The sequence below is a fragment of the Arctopsyche grandis genome, chromosome 12 (genome assembly GCF_051622035.1).
Source record: "Arctopsyche grandis isolate Sample6627 chromosome 12, ASM5162203v2, whole genome shotgun sequence".
Lineage (NCBI taxonomy): Eukaryota > Metazoa > Arthropoda > Insecta > Trichoptera > Hydropsychidae > Arctopsyche > Arctopsyche grandis.
In genome coordinates this window covers 28720436-28745433 of record NC_135366.1, presented here as the reverse complement: position 1 = coordinate 28745433, position 24998 = coordinate 28720436, and the positions used below count along the sequence as shown (strand labels likewise).

Sequence of the window (24998 nt, the reverse complement as noted above, 5' to 3'; positions counted from 1 at the left end):
GTAAAGTATAAAAAGAATAACTTTATTGTGCATCAATTATTTTGCAATTAAAAATACACTTATTATCACACAAATATAAATATTCAAGCTTGTTTATCTTTTATAGGTGTTTCAACACTGGTTAACTCTTTTCCTAGCATATCACAAAAATACATACGCATACATATGTATATTTATTTACAAGGTAACACAAATAAAACTAAAATAATATGGTATTTGCTTATTGCTATTTTTTTTCTATTTAATATAAGAAAAACAATTTAAAACAGAATAATAAAAAAAATCCAGCGCACATTTATCACAGCATTCATTATCGATTTAAACTTCTTGGTTGATTTAATTTTTAGATACATTAAAACTTGCAAGGATATAAGTAGTAACTTTGAAAAATTGAACTGAAACTTGTAAGTAGTTCTTTTATAAGTGAAATAATCTCATCCATGATCGTCAAATATGAATTTATTGATCCATTCTTTCATTCCTTTAACAGAATTTGAATAATAATAACAAAGGTTGCGTGTCCTTAAAATTAAATAAAAGAAGTTTGCGTCGCAATTTATTACATTCAAAGTAAGTAACATTTCAAATGATTACATCAAACGATAGTCTTAAAACGAAACTTAAAACTAAATTAAATTTATCTTAAACGTAGTTTACAATATAGTATATATAACTTGAGGTTTCTTTGTAATGGTTGTATGAGTATACACTTTGCTGATGGTAAGATGCGAATTGCGCAGTTGGAATTAGAAAATGATTGATTTATGTTTTAAAAATCTTCAATATTTCAAAATATTAGCACAACACGCAGCTAAATTAGGATTTGACAGACGATGACGACTCGTAAAAAATCGTGATATTATTTTTTCTTCTTGTTTATTCTTTTTTGAGAACGCCCATCTCCTCCAGCAATATTTGAATGTCATCCGGAACTCGGCCCTCATCCAACTCTTTGGCCCAAAGCTGGTACTAAAAAATACAAATACGATTATTATAACATATAAATCTTATTAGAAAAAAATTAATAATAATAAACATTGATGGAAACCTTTTCGAATTCTTTTCTCAGAGCAAAGACAGCCTTTTCACGGTCTGTGACTAGTTCTTCGAGATATTGATAACGAAGCTTCTTCCTCGCGCGACACTCCCGCGCACTCTGCCTGCTACGTTCTGGAATCAAAGTTGTAAAATGATTAAAACATTGTTTAAACACTTGTGATTTATATTAGTTGATATGAGAATTACCAAGCTTAGCCTTCATATCTACCCGTTCAGGGGCTACTTTTCTACCTGGGCGTCGGCCCCTCTTTCCTCCTTCCTTACGAGCTTCTCCACGAGGCTCCTCCTGGAATCAAAACAAAGCCTTCATAAATTCAAAGCATTAATTCATTCTAACCGACCATATTACATTCTATACTAATATGTATGTAGAATGGTTTAACATCGTAAAAGAAAATGTTAAAGTCGTTCAAATATGATAATACTCCTGTTGTTTGAATCATTTTTGCATAAAGCAAAAAGAGGAATATAATACAACATTTAATTTCTCAACTTTTCATACAATAAATATCAACATCTGATGTTCATCACATAGTAGAGAACTTTTTATAGAAATAAAACATTCAACTCATTTATTGTATTCCGGACTAGTAGAAACATAAGTGAACTCTAAAGACCAGGATGATCGCAGGAGAACCGGATCGAGATGGCTAGAACAGCATTTATAAAAATGAAGGCTGCGCTTACAAACAAGCATCTTAATCTTCGCACGCGGTTGAGATTCACGAAAAGCTACGTCTGCACAGTATTACTACACAGATGTGAGACGTAGACTCGGAAGACCAGGATGATCAGCCGCATCGAAGCTTTTGACATGTGGGTCTACGGGCGTATGCTGAAGATCCCGTGGACCAAAAAAATATCAAATGAGCTGTCCTCGGCATGATAGGGAGAGGCAGGGAACTTGTTTCTGTCATCAAGCGGAGAAAGATGGAGTACCTCGGTCACATGATACAGGGTCCAAAATACGAATTTCTTCGTTTGATAAACATGGGGAAAATAGAAGGTGAAAAATGGATTGGCAGGAAAAAGTTGTCTTGGCTTCGAAACATGCGCATTTGGACCGATATGAGCGCCGAAGAGCTGTTCCGAGCCGCTGAAGACCAATGTGGATACCTTCAAATAATCGACGAGGTGGTCGCCAACGTCCGGATGCGGACAGGGCATTGAGAAGAAAAAGAAGAAACATATTACTGTCTTTATGACCAGAATACACCGGCTACATTCAAATTTCATGGAACCGAGGAACATTTTTTCCCCTTATTTTACATTTTTGAATGCTTCCATCTTGCATACACAGAACAAGTATCTCAAGCAGTTCTATAAACATTACAAAGCTTAGATATGTTTTGAATCAAGTTTCAAGATCAAAAGAAAACCTCGAGAGATTCCGAGTATAACGTTTCTAACATCATAAGCTGAATGTTTTGTACATTGAAATTTCAACAAAACGAAAAACAAACTTACAACTATAAACGAAATACGAAGCAACTAATCAAAAGCCAACTTCCTATATTAACAAAAACAAAAATTCACTGTTGCTTTCGAATATATTATATACATATGTATGTATTCAATGAAACTATGGATAGCTATGAAACAATATTTTTCAAAAATTGATTGAGTATGCAATTCTTTCCTACAAAATGTTGACAAGTTGCTTCAAATATATATTTTTTTAAATCTACAAAAATCAACATGTCAACAGAAAATTTCAACAAATTCGAACCAAAACATATTGATCAATTTGACAAATGTTACTAAAAAAAAGTTGCTTCAAATAAAAAGTAAATAAAACTGCAAACATCAACACGTTGGCAGAAGCTTCACAAAATGTGTAGAATCACATCTGTTGATTAATCAGGTTGGCAAAAGTTTCTAATAAAATACAGACAATGTTTCTTCAAATAATTTTGTTAAATCTACAATAGATCAACATGTAAACAGAAACTTCCAAAAAATGTAAACCAAAACATGTAGATCTGTTGATCAAGTTGACAAATGTTAATAAAAAAAAGTTGCTTCAAATAAATCTGCAAACAACAAGTCAACAGAAGCTTCACAAAAATACGTGTAGATTCAGGTGACCATTCGTACTGATTTTACCAGGACAGTACTGATATTTTGGGTATCTGTCCTGGTAAGTCGTGAGATAAAACCAGCACACTTTTTTTTATGTAATCGAATTTTTAATCTAATAGATGGATAAATATACAAATTCTTCAGCGAAAATGATCGTCTCCAACAAAAATATTGGCAAATTAGTCAAATTTTGTATCCATTTATCAGGAACAAATGCTCCAGCTGAAGAATTTTTTACTTTGATGAACAACATATAGCCCGATGCCAAAAATAAATTAAATATTGAAACCTTAAAATGTTTACTATACACTTAGTATAATTTTAAGTATTGTGTAGAATTTTATTCGAACCCGCTATACTGCTGGTCAGACTTGGATATTTGTGACTCCAAATCGATCATTTCTTATCAGAGTTTGCCAATTTTATCTGATCATTGTTGTAACGGTTCCTCAAATTTGGCAAAAAAAAATCATCCTACCTGCTGTCACAAATATTCTGTGTTTAATCTATGTACAATTTGTAAAAATTATGTACAAAATCTAAATCCATAGATGGCTCAATGAATTAATTCATTAATTAATTGATTGTTAATGTCGTGATCTTCAGCTTCTCGAAATACAGTGATTTAGTTAAAAATGCTGCAGTGTTTGTAATTAATTGTCTAGGAACGTGCATTGGGGTCTTCCTGTCAATCCTTCCTGGTATATATGTCACAGTGAAATTATATTTTCACTGACGTTTCAGTGAAATCATAACCAGTTAATTCTGAGGGTTGGTTTTATTAATTTAAGATTAGATTGTTAGGGTTGGTATTATTTAAGGGTTAGGATAGGTTAGGTTAAGTAAGGGTTGGCCCTATTCATTTAAGATTGGGTTTTTAGGGTTAAATTTATAGAGTTAAACGTTGTAAATACATTTTGTTGATACATTTTTTCACTGCTTGAATTGGTGAAAATATATTTTCATATATGTAAAATAAATAAAAAAAAATGTGCCTACATGATTCTTTAATCTTCGTTTTAAGTATTTAGAAATATGTTTTTTGAATAAAAATGGTCACCCTAGTGTAGATTCACATCTGTTAAGAGGGCTGGACCACAGCGCCTTGTCCATACAAACGTATTAGACTTCTCCCTTCCTCAATTATGGCAATAGAGAAATAATTTTTTAATATGCTATGGATATCCACCATTGGGGTGCATCTATCGTTTTATTTTTTTGATTAATTATTTTTTATATGAACTAGGAGCCGCCAAACATCTATAAAATCGCCTCTTTTTTACACCTACGAAACGAGTCCAGCGTGCTTATTTAACGGTCGATTTAAAAAAAATACGCCGATAGATGCACAGAAAGTATCTTTCTCATACCGATGATGAATTTTTTTTAAAAATTGGTCCAGTTTTAGAGGAGAAAATAGTAGAATACGAAACCTCGATTTTGTCAATTAAAAATACGTTTTATCTGGTCGAAGCGCAACTGTCGCATTCACTCAATATATATATTGATATATATTGTCGCATTCACTCAATATATACATACACTCAATATATATATATCGAAGAAAGGAACGGTAACAAAATTAAGGTTTCAGGTGTACAGCCCTCTTAAGAGGGCTGGACCACAGCGCCTTGTCCATACAAACGTATTAGACTTCTCCCTTCCTCAATTATGGCAATAGAGAAATAATTTTTTAATATGCTATGGATATCCACCATAGGCAAGGTTCTTTTTTATTTTTTTGATTAATTGATTTTTCAAATAATTTGATTTTTTGATTAATCAAAAAAATAGAACCATACCTATGGTGGATATAAATAGCATATTATAAAATAATAAGGCGCTGGGGTCCAGCCCTCTTAATTAATCAAGTTGGCAAAATGTTTCTAACAAAATACTGACAATGTTGCTTCAAATAAAAAAAAATACTACGAGACTTGTCGATCATATCTGTCGACCAAGTTGACAAATTCCGCTATAAAAAAACGTCGCTTCCATTAAAAAGTAAGCAAATTTGCAAACATCCAACACGTCGACAGAAACTTCCTACAACACACAAAGCAAAACATCACATCAGTTGATCGAGTCGACAAAGTTGCTCCGAATAAATAATATGCAACACAGTTGCATCACCCGTTTCATAATCGTCAACAAAATCACCACAGACGTGGTCAGACCTGCCAACTCGCATAGAAACCAAAAACACTTCAAACACACACACACACACAGAGCAATTGAAGCCGACACCCCCCTCATGGGTTGCGCGTAGAGTTGAATACGTGCAAACGGCGCAGTTAAGAAGCGTCTGCGTGAGGTCAACACGCCCGACGCGCACTCAACGAGGTAAAGGCTGCGTTGCACCGACTCTGGGTCATCAACCAGGGGCTCTCAACCGTCGACGATCCCCTCCAGGGACCCCTGGAGGGGTGGACCTCCCCTCTCGACCCTGACACCATTTCACGACCCCAAAGATTCGAAGCTTTCGCAACACCACAATAAAGTTGACCCAGAAAATCCACACCGCTCATTCGACACGTAACTGCGTACTCGACGTCCACATTTGAATCTCCGAGTCTTAAAAACTATCAAGTTTTTAAGTACAAAAAAAAAAAAAAAAAAAAAAAAGGTCCACTACAAATTTGGCACAGCATCCCGAGAGAAACCTGCAATCTATTTGGAAATACGCAAATAAATTAAATGGCGTTTAAATTTGACATTGGACATTTCGGAAGCGAGTCGTTGAACTGTCTATTTCATAACAAAGCTAATGCGCTTAAATTTTCAGTTGCTATTTCAGAACCAAAGAACGCTCCATTGACAAACTGGTCTATCAAAAGTAAAGTGAGACGCATTATACGACGGCTAATTCATTTCGATGACAAAATCATTAAATAACCCAAATATTGTCAGACGAAAAAGTCGAAAGCAAGCTGATAAGTAGTCACCGGACCCAGAAGGTGCCGCATATTGTTGTAAATGCATTGTTAAAGGTTTGCCGAACCTTTTTTTACAAAGGATTTACAACAATGGAACAATGGATAGCACTGTGACTATCCTACCTCTACTGATAAGACTTTTTGAGACAAAAAAAAAGGTTTTCTCAAAAACTAATACATTCATAGGAGAATCAAAATTTTGCAATTCTTGAAACAATGAAAAAATGTTATGTATGAAATGCCCGGCTTCATCCGGTTTCAATTCTAAAGAATCCAGCAGCATAGACTAGTGGTTAGCATATAATGCTTTGAACAAAGTGGTCACAGGTTCAAATCCACTGGTTTCTGCGGGTCAGACCTTGGATTTGTGACTCCAGGTCGATCATTTCCTATCTAAGTTTGCCGATGTGTCTGGTTTTCATTGAAACGGTTCCAACAAATTGGCAACCTTACCGATTTTCTCGCAAATCTTGAATTTTCAGCAATCTCGAATTTCGCTAAAATGCTACAAATTTATAAATTTAACCACAGATGTTAATTGATATATACATTAACTTTGTATAATACTAATAATACTTGTTTCAAATGTAGAATGTTTCCGGTCAGGAAGGCGCATTGAGGCTGTTAGGCCTTCCTGGTATAAATAAAAAATATACTGTATGCATGAACTTATGTATGTGGCTTACACTCAACAGCAGTAGCCGACACCATCAATTCATATTATATAGCAGTACATTTCAACGTAATGTGTAAAATAATATGAAATATCAATAACGATCCATCAAAAACTTCGTTTCAGTCGCCGAAAACGGAACTGCATCTTTGGCATATCTAAAAAAAATGTAATTCCGATTTTTATACAGTTAGAAGTATCCGGCTTAGCCCGGGCAACAGTTTCAATTCGAATCTAATACCACCATTGTTCACACTTCCTTTCAGTTTGAGAACGCATGAGGATTTACGCAGTAGCTGTCGCCGAAAACGGAACTGCACCTTTAGACCCGGGCCACACCGTGCAACTTTGTCGGTCCACCAGAAAAAATGTATGGAAATGTGAGCGAAAACGAAGTTGACGGGTGTGGCACGCCCCCATCCAACTGCATACATTGGTCTGGTCAACCAAGTCGCTCGGTGTGGCCCGGTTCTTAGCCGACAAACCAATAGTGCGTACTCACCGGGCCAACGAAGGCAAGCAAATGGTATTTGTCGATGGCTATACCCCACACGTTCGATTAATAAAACACTCGTTACGTACAATTTTTAATTCGATATTTTATACTGGTCCCAACGAGTGGTATACCCATCATTTGTGGTATACCTGTACCCTTCGCCTGCCTTCGTTGGCCCGGTAAGTACGCACCATTAGAATCGGAACCGATTTTCATACAATTAGAAGTACCTGGCTTGGCCCGAGCCACAGTCCCAATTCAAATGGCAAAATTGTAATAAATAAATATGAAATCTAGTTTATAATAGAAGTTTGTTATCGATTGTGAATACGTTTTACTTAGGAGTAGATATTAATATGACTTGAGAGTGATTTAATACGCGAATATATAAATTTCTTCACAGATTTTGGTAACCCACGAATATTTCAGCTGACTCCCTCTTTAGGCATATACGCACTGATTTGCCTTAAGACGAATAATATAAAGTGATTTAATACGACTTGAGCAGATATTAATATGACTTGAGAGCGATTTAATATGCGAATGAAAACAGCGATATATATTCACGTACACACAGAGGCGTAATGAACGTAGATAAATTTCAGTACCCTACGACTATTTCAGCTGACTCCCTCTTTAGGCAAATACGCATTGATTTGCCTTAAGACAAATAATATAAAGTGATTTAATACGACTTGAGCAGATATTAATAGAGGCGTAATGAACGTAGATAAATTTCGGTACCCCACGAATATTTGAGCTGACTCGCTCTTTAGGCATATATACGCACTGATTTGCCTCAAGGCAAATAATATAAAACCATTGTTCATTATTACAAACTTTCTCCAACTACGCCGAAACTTTCGCATACAAAAGCCGGCCAGACGCAACTGCGTATCGCATCAAAAAAAAAAAAAAAAAAAAAAAAAAACACTTAAAACGACGCGCCATTGCACAAGAGAGATAACGGTACCGCGAACAACAAGATATCGAATAAAAAGTAGAATAAAAAGCAAACCAACAGTTGACGACCACCCCACCGTACACATCGCGTAAAACACACACACACACGTACGAGCGAAACCTACGTAGTAGACGTACGCCTGAATACATGTACGCAGTTAGCAACAAGGGAAAATCGACAGGGTTTTCCGCGGCCCGGGTTTCCCTCGAGCCATGGATGTTGACGAGGGGGTGGCGGTGGTTTGCATCGTGAGTGAATTCTCGGTATAGATATATGAAGAATGCGGCCAAACGATTGGTATACTCACCGAAGGAAGGACGGTAACGAAGTGAAGTGAAGTGAAGTGAAGTAGAGTGAAGCTGAGCTCGCGCCTCGCCGGCTGCCGGCTAACGGCTAACGGGAGCCCCACCCGTCTGATGGTTGCGTCCCGCTCCAACGCTCCGCGCCAAACCAAAGAGCGCGAGTGCGAAAGAGACGGGGCGAGTGCGTGCGTCCCTAAACCCAGGTACGTGCCGACTACAGACTGGCTCGGAAATTCCTCTCCGACTCTACTATGTATGTACATCTATCTATCAACACGTCTGCCCGGATTTTCATTGATGATTTCATATACAGCTGAACCCGCTGAATGCGTTGCAACGCCAGAACAAGGCATGCAATTCCCGTTCCCGTTTCAAGTGATGGTTGCAGCAGCTCTACTCTAAGGGCCGGGCCGCACCGTGCAACTTTGTCGGCCGACTAGTCGCGCAACACGAAAAAATGTATGGAAATGTGTGCGATAAACAAGTTGACGGGTGTGGCATGTCCCATCTACCTGCGTGCATTGGTCTGATCGCCCTCAAGCAAGTCGCTCGCAAGTCGCACGGTGTGGCCCGGCCCTTACGTCTGTTCAACGCCGTGTCGTCATATAAATATTCTAAGCCCGCTTTAAAGGTCACGGAATTTGACCCTTAAAGCCCTCAACATGAGGCCACCACCCCCCCGAAGAATACAGTCCAAGAGACCCTTTCGTCGGAGAACGAGACGGTTGTTCATGAATATCGCACAAGAACAACCGCACATCACTGTTCTAATAAAAAAAAACCACACTGTACATAACCAAGTACAAAATTAACAACAACGCATGAACACATAAAGCGCGCATGCGGTAGGAAACAAAACCTGAGATGTGCCGTGCGAATGCACGCACACCTCAAGTTAACATACATGTACGCATGATTATGCGTGCATAAGCACGCAAGCACACACACACACACACATATATACACACACACACATACACCACAAATACATACACTCATATAAATATAAACCAACTGGTAACGTAATTACCAACGAACACATTTCCTCGACTACACAATGGCGCTTCAAGGTCTGACCGCACTATACGACAACCGAGCGATCCGACACTTCACAACAGTGTGCGATAATATTAGGGAAACCGCACTTGAACGACAGATTATGTCAATCATTCGTTCGTTACCTCGGAGCAAAATGGACGAAACGGACGCTATTATAGTATCTTTGATATGCGAGAAAGAAGAACAATCGAGAAAACCCAAAAGATTATGGCTTCATGCTATTTCAAAAGTCTCGATATGAAGGAGAATAATTGCAACCCCCCCCCCCTCCCCCCACTCGACGACACCTTGCGTCAAAGTTGGTCGAAAAGTCAACTTTGACGCAAGGCGTCGTTTTACGTCATGCGACTGTCGCGCAGTGCGATATGTCTCATACAATTTCATAGAAACAATATATGGTCGCGTACTGTTGTGAAGTGAATGATCGTTCGGTTGTCGTATAGTGCGGTCAGACCTACATACTTTCGCGGCGGTAAAGTCGCAATTACGAATAGTATTATTAAGAGGTGGTTTTTCCCGGTTTTTTTTTCACAGTAAGCTTCCCGGACATGCATACAACAAATCCTGAAAGTTCCATCGTAATCGGTTTAGTGGTTTAGGAGCCTATACGAGACAGACAGACAGACAAACAGACATTCAATTTTATATATATATAGATACACTCAGCGGTGTCACCCTAATGGTTTCCATGGGTTTCCGGAAACCCGTTGTTAGAAATCTAAAAATTCATATAATTTTTGTCAAAAGTTATCCAAATCTTGAAAATTATTTTCGACGGTTACAACTTTAAAAAGGTCGCAGAATATTACTAGTATTCGGCGGTGGAGCGTGCTTTTGGAACAAAAAACGGGAGTTTTGGGGCTATTTTCCAGGAAAGAAGGCAAACTACAGAGCTAGAGAGCAAAAAAAAATATACTGAAAAAAAATTGGAAACCCGTTGTTCCGAAATTGGGGTCACACCACTGATGCATCGTTGGATAGTAGTGCACGACTTCGCCCGGTTTATATCGTAAGTATATCGTCACGTGAAATTTTGCAGTGGCGGTTTAATCGACATAGACATATGATGGTCATTAGGGCAATGTGAAATAAACAGGGCTGTGGAGTCGGATCAAAATTTACCGACTCCGACTCTAAATTGAACGATTTTAGTAAGATGGACTTTTATTGCCAACGTATAAAACTAGGGTACCATTTATTGGCCCGGCAAATATAAATGAATGCCCCTCTCTAAAATAGCTCGAACGATTCGGTTTTCACCCGGCAAATCAAACGTCAAATGGGTTGCCAGTAACAAAAAAAAAAATTGACAAAACGACAACCCTATCTTAAATGAATTGGGCGAAACCCTAACTTAACCTAACACTACCTAATCCTTAAATAAATAAGTGTTGGCTACTAAGATATTACGATTACCAACCCGTTAGACGTTTCATTTGCCGGACGAACGCCGATTCTGTCGTGCGACCTATTTTAGAGATGTTAATTTGACATTTGTCGTGTAATTTATTTTACAGCCGCGCAAAAATATTATCCCATAAAATTATTAGTAGCTAGTGTTGTGCCCGTTGATTTCAACGGGTAGCTTCTGAAAGGAATTGATACACGAATTGTTTCGATTCGACATACATATGTACGCCACAGCTAAACCACTGCCAAAATGTATATACAATTGCAATAAAAAAATAAAAAAACTTCTATATATACTATTGGTAACCAATGTTTATTCTTGGCAGAGAATTTAGCGCCATCTACTGAAAATATATGTAATGAATTAATTACTTAATGTTTCTATTGGTGTTTTATATTGTTTACATGTAGGTAGGTAGGTAGTGTTTACCTTTTTTTTCATATTAAACAATTAAATTAAATGTATTTAAAAGGTATTTGAAAAAAATTCGACGGCGTACGGGTCGAACACAGGACCGACACGTTTCTTTTAATTTTATTTATTTAATAACTTAATATGCCAACACCCATGCGATGATATGTTATCGGGTACAAAACGCTAGTGTTATTTGTTACTAATGTTGTTATATTCATAGTATATGTGTATGAATTTCATAAGCCCATGCTACACAGTCAATACGGATCGTGATTTTAGTATCGTCGATTTTAAAACAACCCGGATACACTATTGATCATCACTAGAGGCCGGAATCTGAAGGGGCTGTTTATTGTTCAAAGATTGTAAATGCATTGTTAAAGGTTTGCCGAACCTTTTTTACAAAGGATTTACAACAATTGAACAATAGGCGGCACGTTTCCGGCCCCTTCAGATTCCGGCCCCTTCAGATTCCGGCCCCTTCAGATTCCGGCCTCTAATCATCACGATACTAACCTATTGCACTATCAATACGGATCTTGATACACGTAACTGTTAATAATATTGATAGTGTAGCATGCTTCATACACAAACAAATCTATATGATTTTTATAAAGAAATTATTAAATTTCAAATTATTAGTCCATTTACTTCAATAAAACCAGAGACTTGGTTAACGCATACCGTAATACCATTAATTAAAACATAATAATAAAAGAGTCGGAGTTTGCACTGCTGTATAATATGAATATAAGTAGTCTTTACCGTGCACTGTTGTGCCGGGCTGTTGCCTTGCAATGCTGGATAGTATGAATACATTTAAAATTAAATAAATTTTCAGAGATGGACACGCAAGGGAGTTCAGTTGCGAGGGCGGATATTCACGTCGTAGGGGGTCGACCGAGTATAGACATAATCGAGTCGGTCAGAGTGCACAGATACGTGCAAATATAGGACTAATATCTCCCCTGTATCAATCGCTGTCGTCTCCCTGTCAACACAATATTAAATATGCCTATGCCTACTGCGATCTCTATATCTATCGCTTAAACTTTTAAGAACCATACGTATTTAATAACGGTAATATTGATGCATCTGACAATAATGCGAAAGGAAATAAATCGATCACAAAGATAAATTGCAAGCTTATATACATACATATGTCTAATAATAACATGTAAATAATACAATAACACATTAGCAAACGTAATTGCATTTCCGACGATATACAATATCGCAATTATGTACCTTTCGAATGCATCGATAACGATTGAAAATAGTACACAAGGAAGCAAAACATCAACAAAGTTTCTATGCTTTGCTTACAAATTCATATACCAAAGAGGATATAATTATAAACGCCCAACACAAATCTAAACCTCACAATACAATCCAAAACCTCACACAAAATAGAGGTCCATTTAAACACGCCCAGGACAAATCCGACCAAATCAAACCCAGAAGAATGCATGTAAAAAATGATAAATTTGGTATGCTTGGATCGAATGTACTTTTGGATTAGTATAACACTGATACCAAACGAGTTCGTTTCGAAAAAAAATGTTTAAAACGCTGAAAAAATCTCATTGACCACCTTACCGCGTGTCTTTTCATTAATTGATTCCTACATACATATGTGCACACAACTCAAAACTTTACACACACACACAACAGCCACACTTAAATCAGCACACAGCGCATTTATAAACGTCCAGAATGCACCCAGACCCGACTACACAATCCAAAACTTCACATTCACACAACATTCTCACTCAAAGACCCACTTATAAACGTCCAGAACGGATCCAAACCCGACTAAACACAATTCAAAATTACACATTCGCACAAAAGCCTCATTTAAAGCATCATACAAAGGTCCAATTGTAAACGTCCAGAACATATCCAAACCAGACTACATTAAAATCTTCACAACCATATAATTTCCTCACCCAGAGTCCCATTTATAAACATCCAGAACAGATCCAAACCAGATTGTACAATTCAAAACTTCACATACACAAAGCTTCACCCAAAGCCCAATTCATAAGCGTCCAGAACGGATCCAAACTCGACTAGACACAATTCACAAATGTACGTACAACAGCCTCATTCAAAGCATCATACCAAGGTCCATTTATAAACGTCCATAACAGATACAAACCAGATTGTACAATTCAATACTTCGCATACACACAATAGCCTAACTCAAAGATCCATTAATAAACGTCCAGAACAGATCCACAACCAGATTGGACAATTCAAAACTTCACATACACACGACAGCTTCACTTAAAAGCCGGTATATAAACGGTTCGGTGATTATTGGTCACAAAGCGCTCGCCCAAAAGTCACTAAAATCGTTATAACGGAACATCTGGCAGCCGAAAATTCCATCATACTAACGATTTTCATGGCAAAAATTGTCTTTTGCGCGATCAAAACGTGACTAATAATTCAATTACCATTTAAACGACCAGAACGGATCCAAAACCGACTATATACAATTCAAAACTTCACATTCACACAACAACCTCACATACACATACAAAGGCTAAATTATAGACGTCTAGAGCAGATCCAAAGTCGCCTAGACAATTCAAAACTTCACACACGCACATACTGTTAGCGGTAATTGAATTATTTGCGATCGCCCAAGATATTTGCGATTGCGATCGCCCAAGACAATTTTTGCCATGAAAATCGCGAATACGGAATATTTGGCACTCGAGTTCTCGTTAGTATGATGGACCTTTCCGCTGCCAGATGTTCCGTTATAGAGATTTTAGTGACTTTTGGGCGAGCGCTTTGTGACCAATAATCACCGAACCACTGTTAGCCTCACTCAAAGTAGAACCAAAAGGTGCATTTATGAACGTCCAGAACGGATCCCAACTCGACCAGACACAATTCAAAACTTCAAATACAACAGCCTCGGTGCAAATCAGCATACAAAGGTCCATTTATAAACGTCCAGAACGGATCCAAACCCGACCAACTACACACGACCCGAAACAAACGATCACAATCCGAAACCTTTAATGTCACCTACATATACACAGCACACCGTACAGACGAATACGGGTATTAATAAAGCGCCGATTCTCTGGGTCGCGGTGTACATGTGTTAACTGCGCAGCGCGAACCGCCATTGGCCGGCCGTTCGAAAACCGACGGGTTTTGCGTCGCAGCATCTCACAACACACACACACGCGCGAAAATTATTTTATTAGCGTGTATCGTGTTTTTACTCATTTGCGCGGCTTTTTTTAGCGAAGCGCGTTCGAGAAGTAGCGCAACCGATGGAGGTGGCCCACTCGTGGCCGCACGCGCGCGCACGTACGTACGGTTAAAATTTCCCACGTGCGTGCGCACCTACCAATGTATATTTGCACGAGCTCAGTATATGTAGATATATGAAAATTATCACATATTAGCAATAGGTTCTTATGTGAAAATTTTAATTCAAATATTGTGGTTGTGAAATTTCTGAAAAATTTCCTTACATTTTTATTGTAAAATGAAATAGAAAGTGTCTACTACATATTATTATACGCATCTCGATTCGAGAACAAAGTGGAAATTATTCGATGAAATGCCTACAAATTTTAAATGAATGTTAAACTATGGTCACAAGCATGAGATTAATAAATTTTTCTGAATTTCTTATGAAATTTTCGTATACGGTTTCATACACAGTTTTACAGACATATCTGACCGCACTATGCGTCTGCGACACGAACGGCAGCGTGCGGCCAAATATTGTTTGTATGAAATTGTATGAGATATAACGCACTACGCGTCACGCGACAGAGTTGCCTTTTGTATCAACTTTGCCGTGTTGTGTCGTACTGCAGCAGTCTACGGCCGTATAGTGCGGTCAGACCTTTAACTACAAAAATTCCATGTTGTATTTTTTATGTAACTTTATTAGCTCAAACAATGACTTGAGGTCTATTCATACTGGCACAACACATACCGGCAACTGCACGTAAACAGCAGTGCAAAAATATTATTTCCCCCTTTGAACACTGAACAACGCCGATCGGCGTTTTGCCAACAATCGCATGAGCCTGAAATACGCCGGTAGGCGTTATTTCTTGAGTATGTTAAAAATAAACAAGAATACTACCCACTAAGCATTTCCAGGTAGCATTTAAAAAAATGCATTGAACATGGGTCGTGTAATCCGTGTCAAGTTTATAAAGATTGGTTTACACCGGAATTTCTGAATTTATAACCATAGCAGAATTTCTCGAAGGAAATCCCTAACTACTGAATATTTTAGATTGTCGCTTGGCATTTACATTGTGAGCATTACATTTTAACAACAATGAAGAAGATGGAACTAGTTTTGGAAAAATACATTAAATAATAGACTTCTTTTGTTTATTTTACACTGTTGCAAGATATATTAGAGAGTCTAAACACACCTTTACAAAACCCGAAGTCCTCGGCGGTAGTTATCTAGGGTTTGTTTGGATTAGCTACAATTTTTATACTGGCTTTCTATTGGATTTCTAAATAATTCTAGTTGGAAATGTTGGCGAAATTTTCAGCGTGGCGGGCTTTCAACAGAAAAGACGTCAGCACACAAATGGTTAATACTAGACTGCGGATAGAGAGCGTGCTTTTTCCAGGAATCGGGGCGGTTTGGCTCTATTTACAAAGCTAGAGTTCAAAAAAAAAAAAGGTTCGGCAAACCTTTAACAAAGCATTTACAACAATTGAACAATGAACGGCGCGCTTTGGGTCCGCACTCTAGTTAATACATTCTATATGGACACATTCATATGTGGCGTAGACGTGACACCAGTAGCCGGCACGATCATTCATATCATACAGCAGTACATGTAACCGTAACGTATCAAGCAAAACCAGCTTTCTTGGCCCACTGTGGAAGTGTTCACGCATGACATCATAGTAGCGAGTGCACGCAAACAAACTAAAGTGCGCATGCGCATGCACATATGAATATTTTCGGAAGCGTCATATTGTGACAACATTGACTCGATTATGACGCAAGCAACATTACGCCGAATCATCGCGCTCTATAATAAATATGTAAACCGATTTTGCCGTGCACTCGGCCAAAATTTGTCTGAATGTGCGCAGCTGTATAGTATGAATAGAAGTTTTTTCTTTTCCGTGCACTTCTGTGAAGGACTGTTGCCTTGCAGTGATGGATAGTATGAATAGGTCATAAAAATGCGCCGCTGTCGAAACGTTTACCAAAGCAAGTTAAAATTTTTTTTCTTTTCAGCTGTAGTTTCATTATTAAACGCATTGAAAATGTATGCGTATTTAATACTAAAAAACGAATTCGACTCATGTCGAAAAAAACGTCAATTAGATCGATCGATAACGAAAAAAATATTATCAAAGAAAGACGACGTCATATTACAAGACCGTTGAATGTATGTAAAGGTCAATGTTATTTTTTATAACATAAAATACCGGATCATCCATCGTTTCGTGTGATAGATAATATTAAAAAAATGTTAAGTAATAGATAACGCCTAAAAACCATAACATACATACATAAATACCTTCACAAAACAAACTCGATTATAAATACGTGTATGTCCGCATTTACACTTGCACATATACATGTGCGTATAAATAAAAAAAAAATCGCTTGATTTAGTGAATGATGTAGAACCGCCCACGATGTTGGGTGGGAACTGTTACCTCACATTATATGTATATATATAAGTGAGAATGCATCAGTCACCCAAGACGCCAATAAAATACAATATAAAAGGGAAAATTCAATAGAACCGCCCGCGCCACTAAGTAGGAAAATTTCCACAGTAATTACCAGAGGTAGGACCGGAAGCGTGCTTTTTCCAGGAATTGGGGCGGTTTGGCTCTATTTACAAAGCTAGAGTGCAAAAAAAAAAGGTTCGGCGAACCTTTAACAATGCACGGCGAACAATTAAACAATGAACGGAACGCTTTGGGTCCGCTCACTAGTAATTACAATGAATGAATGCAATAAGATCCCTCAAGATATTGCCTTTTGAGAAACAAGAAAATATAAAGGACGGCTCACGCCACCAAGTGGGAGATCTCAACAGCAACCGATATACATAGAGCCACTCGCAACTTTGAAGGCGCAGACACACAGAGAGGCACACAGCACGTGTGTTTTTTTAAAGACAATTTTGCACATGTAAAAAAACCGCTAGCACGCGTAATCTGTGATGTGACACCGAGGCTTAAATCCTTGCATTGCCATAAGTTATACAGTGAATGTAGGAGAAAAAAAAGAGCTTTTTAAGTTTAAACCATATGGTAAAACTTTGGTAAAAACAATGTGCACCCATAGCAAATATATTGCACGAAAAAATATCACTCGTCAATGGGTTGTCAGTAACAACAATAAATACCGACCCTAAAAACCTAATCTTAAATGAATAGTGCCAAACCCTAACTTAACCTAACCCTTAAATAAATAAGTGTTGGCTGCTAAGATACTACGATGTGTTTGGATGGATATTACGATGCGTGGACCATGAGGAGAGTGGGAATGGACAGGAGCGGATTCATCCAACTATCAAAAATTATAACTTCACTGATAAGGGCCAGTGAAAATGTAATTGGATATAATTTCACCGAACTATGTATCCCTAGTGAAAATGTAACTGGTTATGATTACAAAAATAAAATTTCGAATTTCGATCTTTGCCTTCCGATATTTGCGTTTTCGGTAATTTCACATTCCGGCTCGTCACGTAGACCCATTCAAGTTAGGGGTGTTTTGTTTTTTTTTTTTACTTTACCCTTTAGAGTTGATAATTTTATATTGCAAATAATTCAAATTTTTCTGCAAATTGTTTAGTGGAAATTGTCCAGATCTTAGCGCTAATTTTCCAAATCTTAGTGCAAATTCTCCAAATCTTAGTGCAAACTGTTCGAATTTAAGTTCCATGTAGCAAGTGTATACTATTGTTGCGTAGGGGTGGGTGGAGGATCCAAGTAAAAGGCCGAAGTCGTTTCACAGCGTTTATTGATGATTAAGGAGATACACGCACTGGCAGTGCTCAGTCCAGAATGACCTGATATCGCCTACGTACCGCCTTATAAAGGGTACATCTCTCAGGACGTCTAATCTGTTTACCTGTTGTATAGTCACGTATTCGGATATGTATTCCCACGACATTGGGTCTCCCCGTACCGATTCTGAGAAAGGCCTAATAACGGTCATTGTTTAGCCTAAATGCACTTAGAGTCCAGATATAATCCTGGAAGTAAGTGCAAGCACTTAGTTCATCCGTTAACAGATAGCCCTTGAACGGTCACATAGTCTCTGGGATTCTATTCGCTTAATCCGCGGCGTACGTAACACTATTTAATAGTGAGTACAATTATATATTCCCCTAAATTAAATACCTAACCTACGATAAGCAGCACACTATTATCATGCATACATTATACATACATAAGCACGCATCAAAGCCAATTAATTGTGAGTATACAAATACATATGGAAGTCGTAACTGTCGAAAATGCTTAATGACGCGCTCCGCACTTGATAAAGCGCGCAAATAAACAACGATGAGTGAACGTTTTATAATAGCGACATATCGACAACGATAAAAGCGAACGAGCGAGCGAAAGTGAGAGCAAACGCGATACGTAAACAATGGAAACATGTGTTTCTGCGTTTCGCGACAACACATGGCGTGTTATCGCATTCAAAATGGCGCGGCGAAAAGAGAGGTTATGTCGCGATCGCAGCGCCAACTCGCGGATCCGCACGCGAGGCTTGGCAATTTCAATGCTCTCTCGCTAATTATATGTACTATCGATTGCGGGATTTAAATGCGCTATTTTCCACCGATAAGATATACGTATAAATTGCGCGCCGAGATTTGTCTGGTGATACGGCGAAAAACCGATAAGCAAAAATACGCAGCAAAATGGCAAGACCTTATTGTTTTAGGGCACGAAGGCTGAAGTAACTCGTCTCCTAACGCAATTGCGGTCGACCGAGTGTGCAGTCCGAGTCGGTCAAAGTGCACAAAATATGAGACTAACATCGCACTGTCATACGAGTGGACCCAAATTCCCAAAATTTAAAATAAAAATGGGCAATGGATGGATGATTTTTTTACAAGGCTCTTCTATATATTTCACTTCGCTCATTGGTCTGACAATAAATATATCCTACATTCTTTCGATCGGATTGAAACTTTGCCATTTTGCGCGGTTTGGTCACCGATACAAATTTAAATCGATTCTGATAGTTAGATAGTGAAAAAAAAATTTTGAAGACGGTGACATAGGCGCCGTCCACACACACGATATTTCCATATCCAGTTCCCATATTGCAACCTGTGGTTGCTATTTAGGAACTGGATATGGAAAATATTGCAAATATCGGTAGTAGATATCGTGTGTGTGGACGGCGCCATATAGTGGTCAGTAGCTTTATATGTTTGACTTTCCGCCACCCACTCGTTTTGTCAGATTTTAATTGTTTATAAACTTCTATAAAGGCTCATATACATATATTTTACTTCACTAATAGGTTATATAATCAATGATATTGTATTTCACTCCAGTTAAGAGGCGGGCTAAGCCGTTGTTTAATTTCCCGTGGTCACTCAACTCAGGCAACCAGAAGCGACCAATGATTCACTCACTAATACTTATTAAAAGTTTTCAATACGTGACGATAGTTAATAGTGTTGCGTATGGGGTGGGTTTAGGATCCAAGTGAAAGGCCAAAGTCGCTTCACAGCATTTATTCAACGATTCAATGGGTCCACACGAATCCACCGCTCACTCCAGGATAATTTAATCTACCGTGTGTACCTCGTCATAAAGTACAAGTTGCACAGCACAGCTTCCCCGATCTATTAATGTGTCTATTATCTAGGCATGTAAATGTCTACCATGGCGAGGCTATGGTTTACGCACGCAATCGCCCTGGTCTGTGAGAACTCCAGCGTATCCTTTGTTCGGGTACTTATTGAGTCCCGTTACCCTAGGCCGGGTTCTCTATTGTTCACCCACAAATGCACTTAGACAGTTTACTTGGACACTGGCTGAATTTGTTTGATCTTATCTACTGTTTGAATTAAATCCGATCTACTATCTTATAAAGGACAAGTTGCACAGCATACCTTCCCCGATCCAATAATGTGAATACTGTTTAGGCACTTAAAGGTCTACCCTGGTGAGTCTATTGTTTACGCTCGCCCCGGTTTTTTTTTTATTACATTTTTTATACCAGGAAGGCCTTACAGGTAAGCCCCAATGCGCCTTCCCAGCCAATTACAAACAATACAGCATTTTTAATTTACAAGTGGCTGAATTACGAGACACTGAAAACTCGCAAATTAACGTGACATCTATGAATTGTACATACATTTTATTGTACATGAATCATACTCAAACAGTGGTGACATACTAGGTAGGAAGGATTTTTAGCCAATTTTTAATCGGGAACCGTTTCAACAATGAAATCAGAGAAAAGTGGCAAACTCTGATAGGAAACGATCGACCTGGAGTCACAAATATCCAGGTCTGACCAGCGGCACTACAGATGTACTCAGAAAAATTCAATCGAGGTCAGCTCATGGGATCGAACGCGGCGCCTCTCGACGCTGAGCAGAAGTTTAACGACCGAGCTATGCTGCTGGCTTTGTGAGCACTCCAGCGTATCCTTTGTTCGGGCACTTACTGAGTCCCGTTATCCTAATCCGGGGTCTCTATTGTTCACCCACGAATGCAACTAGACAGTGGATACTCTCTCCTCATGTTCTCACGTTACATTAGTATTCATAGTTTTTTCACTATGTATTTGTCTTATTTGTCTGTGCGTGCTAATTTGGACAAGGCTCAGCACCTACCGCATAAATCTAAGTCGTGTGTAAAGAAGTTTTACTTATCAATACTACCGGATAGAATACAACCACATTGTGTTGTTGCCATCTTCACGCTCTAAAGGTGCGAATATTAATGTTTGCTGCTAGGAAAAAACGAAAAAAAAAAGTGTTATTTTGTCCAATGTCGAAGCTAACTGCGTCGTGAAACAGTTCGTTTCGCCTACAATCGAAATGCGATCGAAGGCTCTGCGCAATTGCAATATCACAATTGTTAGTAGTAATGCGTAGTAGTTAATATTGAAAACTTTACAATATTGTATTGGACAGTAGTGAAAGTATTGAAAGTTAACTTTCAGCTAGTTTGTACACACGTCTCAGTGAGGGTATACAAGCTAGTGAACGTAGGTTTGCCACAGTGAAACTGTTATTGCCGGTGAAATTATAAGGGAACAATTGAAACGTCCATTTTTTAACATAAATGTGCATTTAAAGAAGAGGTTAGTAAAAACCAATTTAAAAAAAATTGTAAATTAAAAAATGTTTCTATACATTAAAAAAAAATTGTGTGCATTTTCTAAATGACGGATACGGATTGCATTAGAAAGTTTGCTTTGATCGTTGAAAAAAATATTTTCTACTTATAAAGTGGATGAAATGTGCATTCAAACGACTGATGGACTTTATCGGCAACGTCGCGAATACCAAAATACGAACCAACGTTTGGTTAGGTTTTATTTATTTATGGTTTGGTTAGGTTAGGTTAAGTTAGGGTTGGTTTTATTTGTTTAAAATTACATTTCACAAGTGAGATTATATTATGTAATTTAACTAGTGAGAAAAAAGTATACACTTTTGACAGCTGACAACAACGTTACCACTTTTTGTATCCATTCTAATGCTAAAATCTATTGCTAAAATCTAATGCTAAATCTGATCATTTCCTACTTTTTAATCACTTCATAATGCCAAAATACTTTATTCGATGCAAAACGAGATTGTTGAATGCACCGAAAATAATGCAAATTTTTAATGCACAAACATTTTTTTTACGATACAAAGTATTTCCCACAATTTACAGTTAAATCGAACCCAAATTATAATTTCACTATTGAGATTATACCTTCACTGACTCAAGCAGTGAGTACGGATATAGCAATAGAATTACAAATTCCCTTCTCAATGTCAGCGAATTTTTAATTCAAACTACAGCGTACTACCAACCCTTACAACCTAATCTTAAATAAATAAAACCAACCCTAACCTAACATAAATAAGCGTTGGCTTATATGAATAAGTGGATGGTTATTGTGAAGAGCGGACCAACTTTGCGCAGTTCTTTGTTCATTGTCCGCCGGGCATTGTTCATTTTTATGATGATCCTTTTTTTATGCTCTCTAGCTTTGTAGTTTGCCCTGTTTCCTGGAAAATAGACCCACAAAGCCCCGTTTCCTGGAAAAAGCACGCTTCCGGTTTTACCTCTAGTTACCTTATAACTACCGTTATACATAGTTGAAGTGTATTTTCAGTTGTAATATATTTTGACTAGTTGGAATGCATATATACCAACTAACCTGGTACCAACTACTGTTATTGTTGAAATATATATCCAGTTGCAATTTATTTCAACTAGTTAAAATATATTCCATCTAACCTGATACAAACTACCGTTACAGTTGAAGTGTATTTTCAGTTGTAATATTTTTTTTAACTAGTTGGAATACATTTCGTCTAACCCACATTAGTTGATTCGTATGGCGAATTACACTTTAACTGGTCCAAATATATTACAACTGAAAATACAGTTCAACTATAAGTTGGTACCAAGTTATATGAGGTTAGGTTTTCGTGGGAAAGTCATTCGACTAATAAATTGAGTTGGAAAGTCACATTTTTTTTGTTTTGAACACATTCTTACAGTTATCGTAATACGATACGCATTACTATAATTCATAATACCTAGCAAATATTAACGCATTATTGAATTCTAAAACATTCTTAGAAACATCACAGCCGTTAAAACTCAACTGTTTCATTTTAACACCGCACATTATTGAAAGTGTATTTGCGCTTGTTGAGATATAATTTACTAGTTGAATTGTATTCGAATATGAATGACCTAAAACCGCAGTTGATATATATTACAAATGAAAATACATTTCGACTGTGGCTTATACATCAACTAAATTCCATATAAAAAGTAATATTAAAATTTGTAAATAGGTTTTTGAGCTCTTTTTCCTATTAAGCTGTACATTAACATTAGAATGATATAATACTATGATTACTAACAAAATTGAATTAAAATTGTAAAATAGAAAATGATCAGTAGAATAGTAGCTATTAAAATAGATATAAGATGTACTGTGAACATAATTTATAATAATAATAAAAAGCATTTAAAAATCAAATATAAAATCAAGCAATTTCCATATAAATGGCTAACAAAAAAAAGAGACATCTATCGTATTTTTGCGAAACTATAAGCACAAACAAGATGGCCCACAGCAGAGACCGCTTTTACCGATCCGAATTTTAAAACACGGCAAAAACGACATCCATCAGTTAATATAGAGGTCGCTTATACCACTCCATATACTAAAATAAAAATAAAAACGATTTCAATCATATATTTCGTATACAGTAAGAGTGCACGTGTATAAATCTGGCGAAATGTTCTAGAATGCCGATTCGTTTCGACCCGAAGGTCAAAATGGCGATAAAAGCAGGTTCGACGGCAGATGACGAAACATTGTGCAATAGTGGAAATGTCACCGGAGCGCACAGATCCAACTGGTTTCGACGACAGGAGGAGTGCGAATTCGATAATGAGTTGCGCAATGTTTTGATCGGGTATTGACAAACAAGTATGGGCGATCGGAGGGGGGAGGGGTTGCGGGGCGGGGTATCCGTCATAACACCGGTCGAACGGGCGACTGTTTTATCGACTTGGCGGAATTGTCAATAGGTTTGCAAATGGCCACAACAACAAACAGCGATAAACAAAGGCGGTCAAGGACGCGGAATTGCGGAATGTCGGGGCGGGGCGAGGCGAGGGCGCACTCCCGCGCCCCCACTTCGCGTACCAGCTCTACCAGGAGGCGAGGCGAGGAGAGGCGAGGCGAGGGGCCCGAGGGGTGGCCGATGTGATGTTAGAGATTGGCACTCACCATGAGGATGTCCTCCTCGACGATGGCGAGCGTCTCGTAGTCCATGGGGCGGACGTAGCAGACGCGAGGGTCTGGTCTCCGAGCCGATCGGCGGCTGTGAGTTGTGAGCTTTGAGCTGTGGGCTGTGGGCGGTGGGCAGTGGGTGGTGCGAGGCGGCCGCCCGCCGCAACAACGTGTGTCTGTTTACAAACCTGCAAGGTCATGCGCCTGACGTCACGCCCTGCCAAACGTCACTCTGCCTTTCCAGCCAGCTACTTTCAAAATATACCATTTTCCTCTCAACCTTTCCGCGATTTAAAACAGTATTCTTCTCGGTGCAGGGTGTTGCTACGGTGCCGAGGCCCAGGGCCGCGCCTACCATATATAAAAATGTGTGCAACGCACACAGACGGTTGAAATATAGAGGGGGCCGAAAAAATTATATTCCTTAAAAAATAAGAAACAAGACTTACTTATTAAAATGCATTTAGGTTGTCTTGTTGACTACTAGTGGATTGGTGTTGCAAGTTACTTTTACTTCGCGAGTGTTAAAAGTTTCAACTTTTAACACTCGCAAACTATAAAGGTCTGTTCATACCTAGTCGGCACGAACCGACATC

The 24998-nt window shown here is 38.1% G+C and overlaps 1 protein-coding gene across 3 annotated transcripts; it reads right to left on the bottom strand.

Annotated features, from left to right (window-relative positions):
- Positions 1–24787, bottom strand: REPTOR-BP (REPTOR-binding partner). Of its 3 annotated transcripts, none has more exons than XM_077442837.1 (4): positions 24400–24787; positions 1246–1345; positions 1049–1170; positions 1–969 (listed from the first exon to the last, which is right to left on the bottom strand). In XM_077442837.1, the coding sequence occupies exons 1-4, from the start codon at positions 24442–24444 to the stop codon at positions 877–879; spliced, it is 360 nt and encodes a 119-aa protein (XP_077298963.1). In that variant the 5' UTR covers positions 24445–24787; the 3' UTR covers positions 1–876. The 3 variants fall into 3 exon arrangements, with proteins under 3 accessions (XP_077298963.1, XP_077298962.1, XP_077298964.1); XM_077442836.1 differs by lacking the exon at positions 24400–24787 and adding an exon at positions 8518–9035; XM_077442838.1 differs by lacking the exon at positions 24400–24787 and adding an exon at positions 8269–8341 and having other exon boundaries at positions 2–969.
- Between the last annotated feature and the right edge of the window lie 211 nt (positions 24788–24998).

What these genes read in the sequence shown, in the direction of transcription:
- REPTOR-BP (XM_077442836.1), bottom strand. Translation starts at nt 8,775, where the DNA reads ATGTACATACATAGTAGAGTCGGAGAGGAATTTCCGAGCCAGTCTGTA. An exon ending in AGATATGAAGGCTAAGCTTG is followed by an intron (nt 1,171 to 1,245) that starts GTAATTCTCATA and finishes CTTTGATTCCAG; the next exon opens with AACGTAGCAGGCAGAGTGCG. An exon ending in TGAGAAAAGAATTCGAAAAG is followed by an intron (nt 970 to 1,048) that starts GTTTCCATCAAT and finishes TGTATTTTTTAG; the next exon opens with TACCAGCTTTGGGCCAAAGA.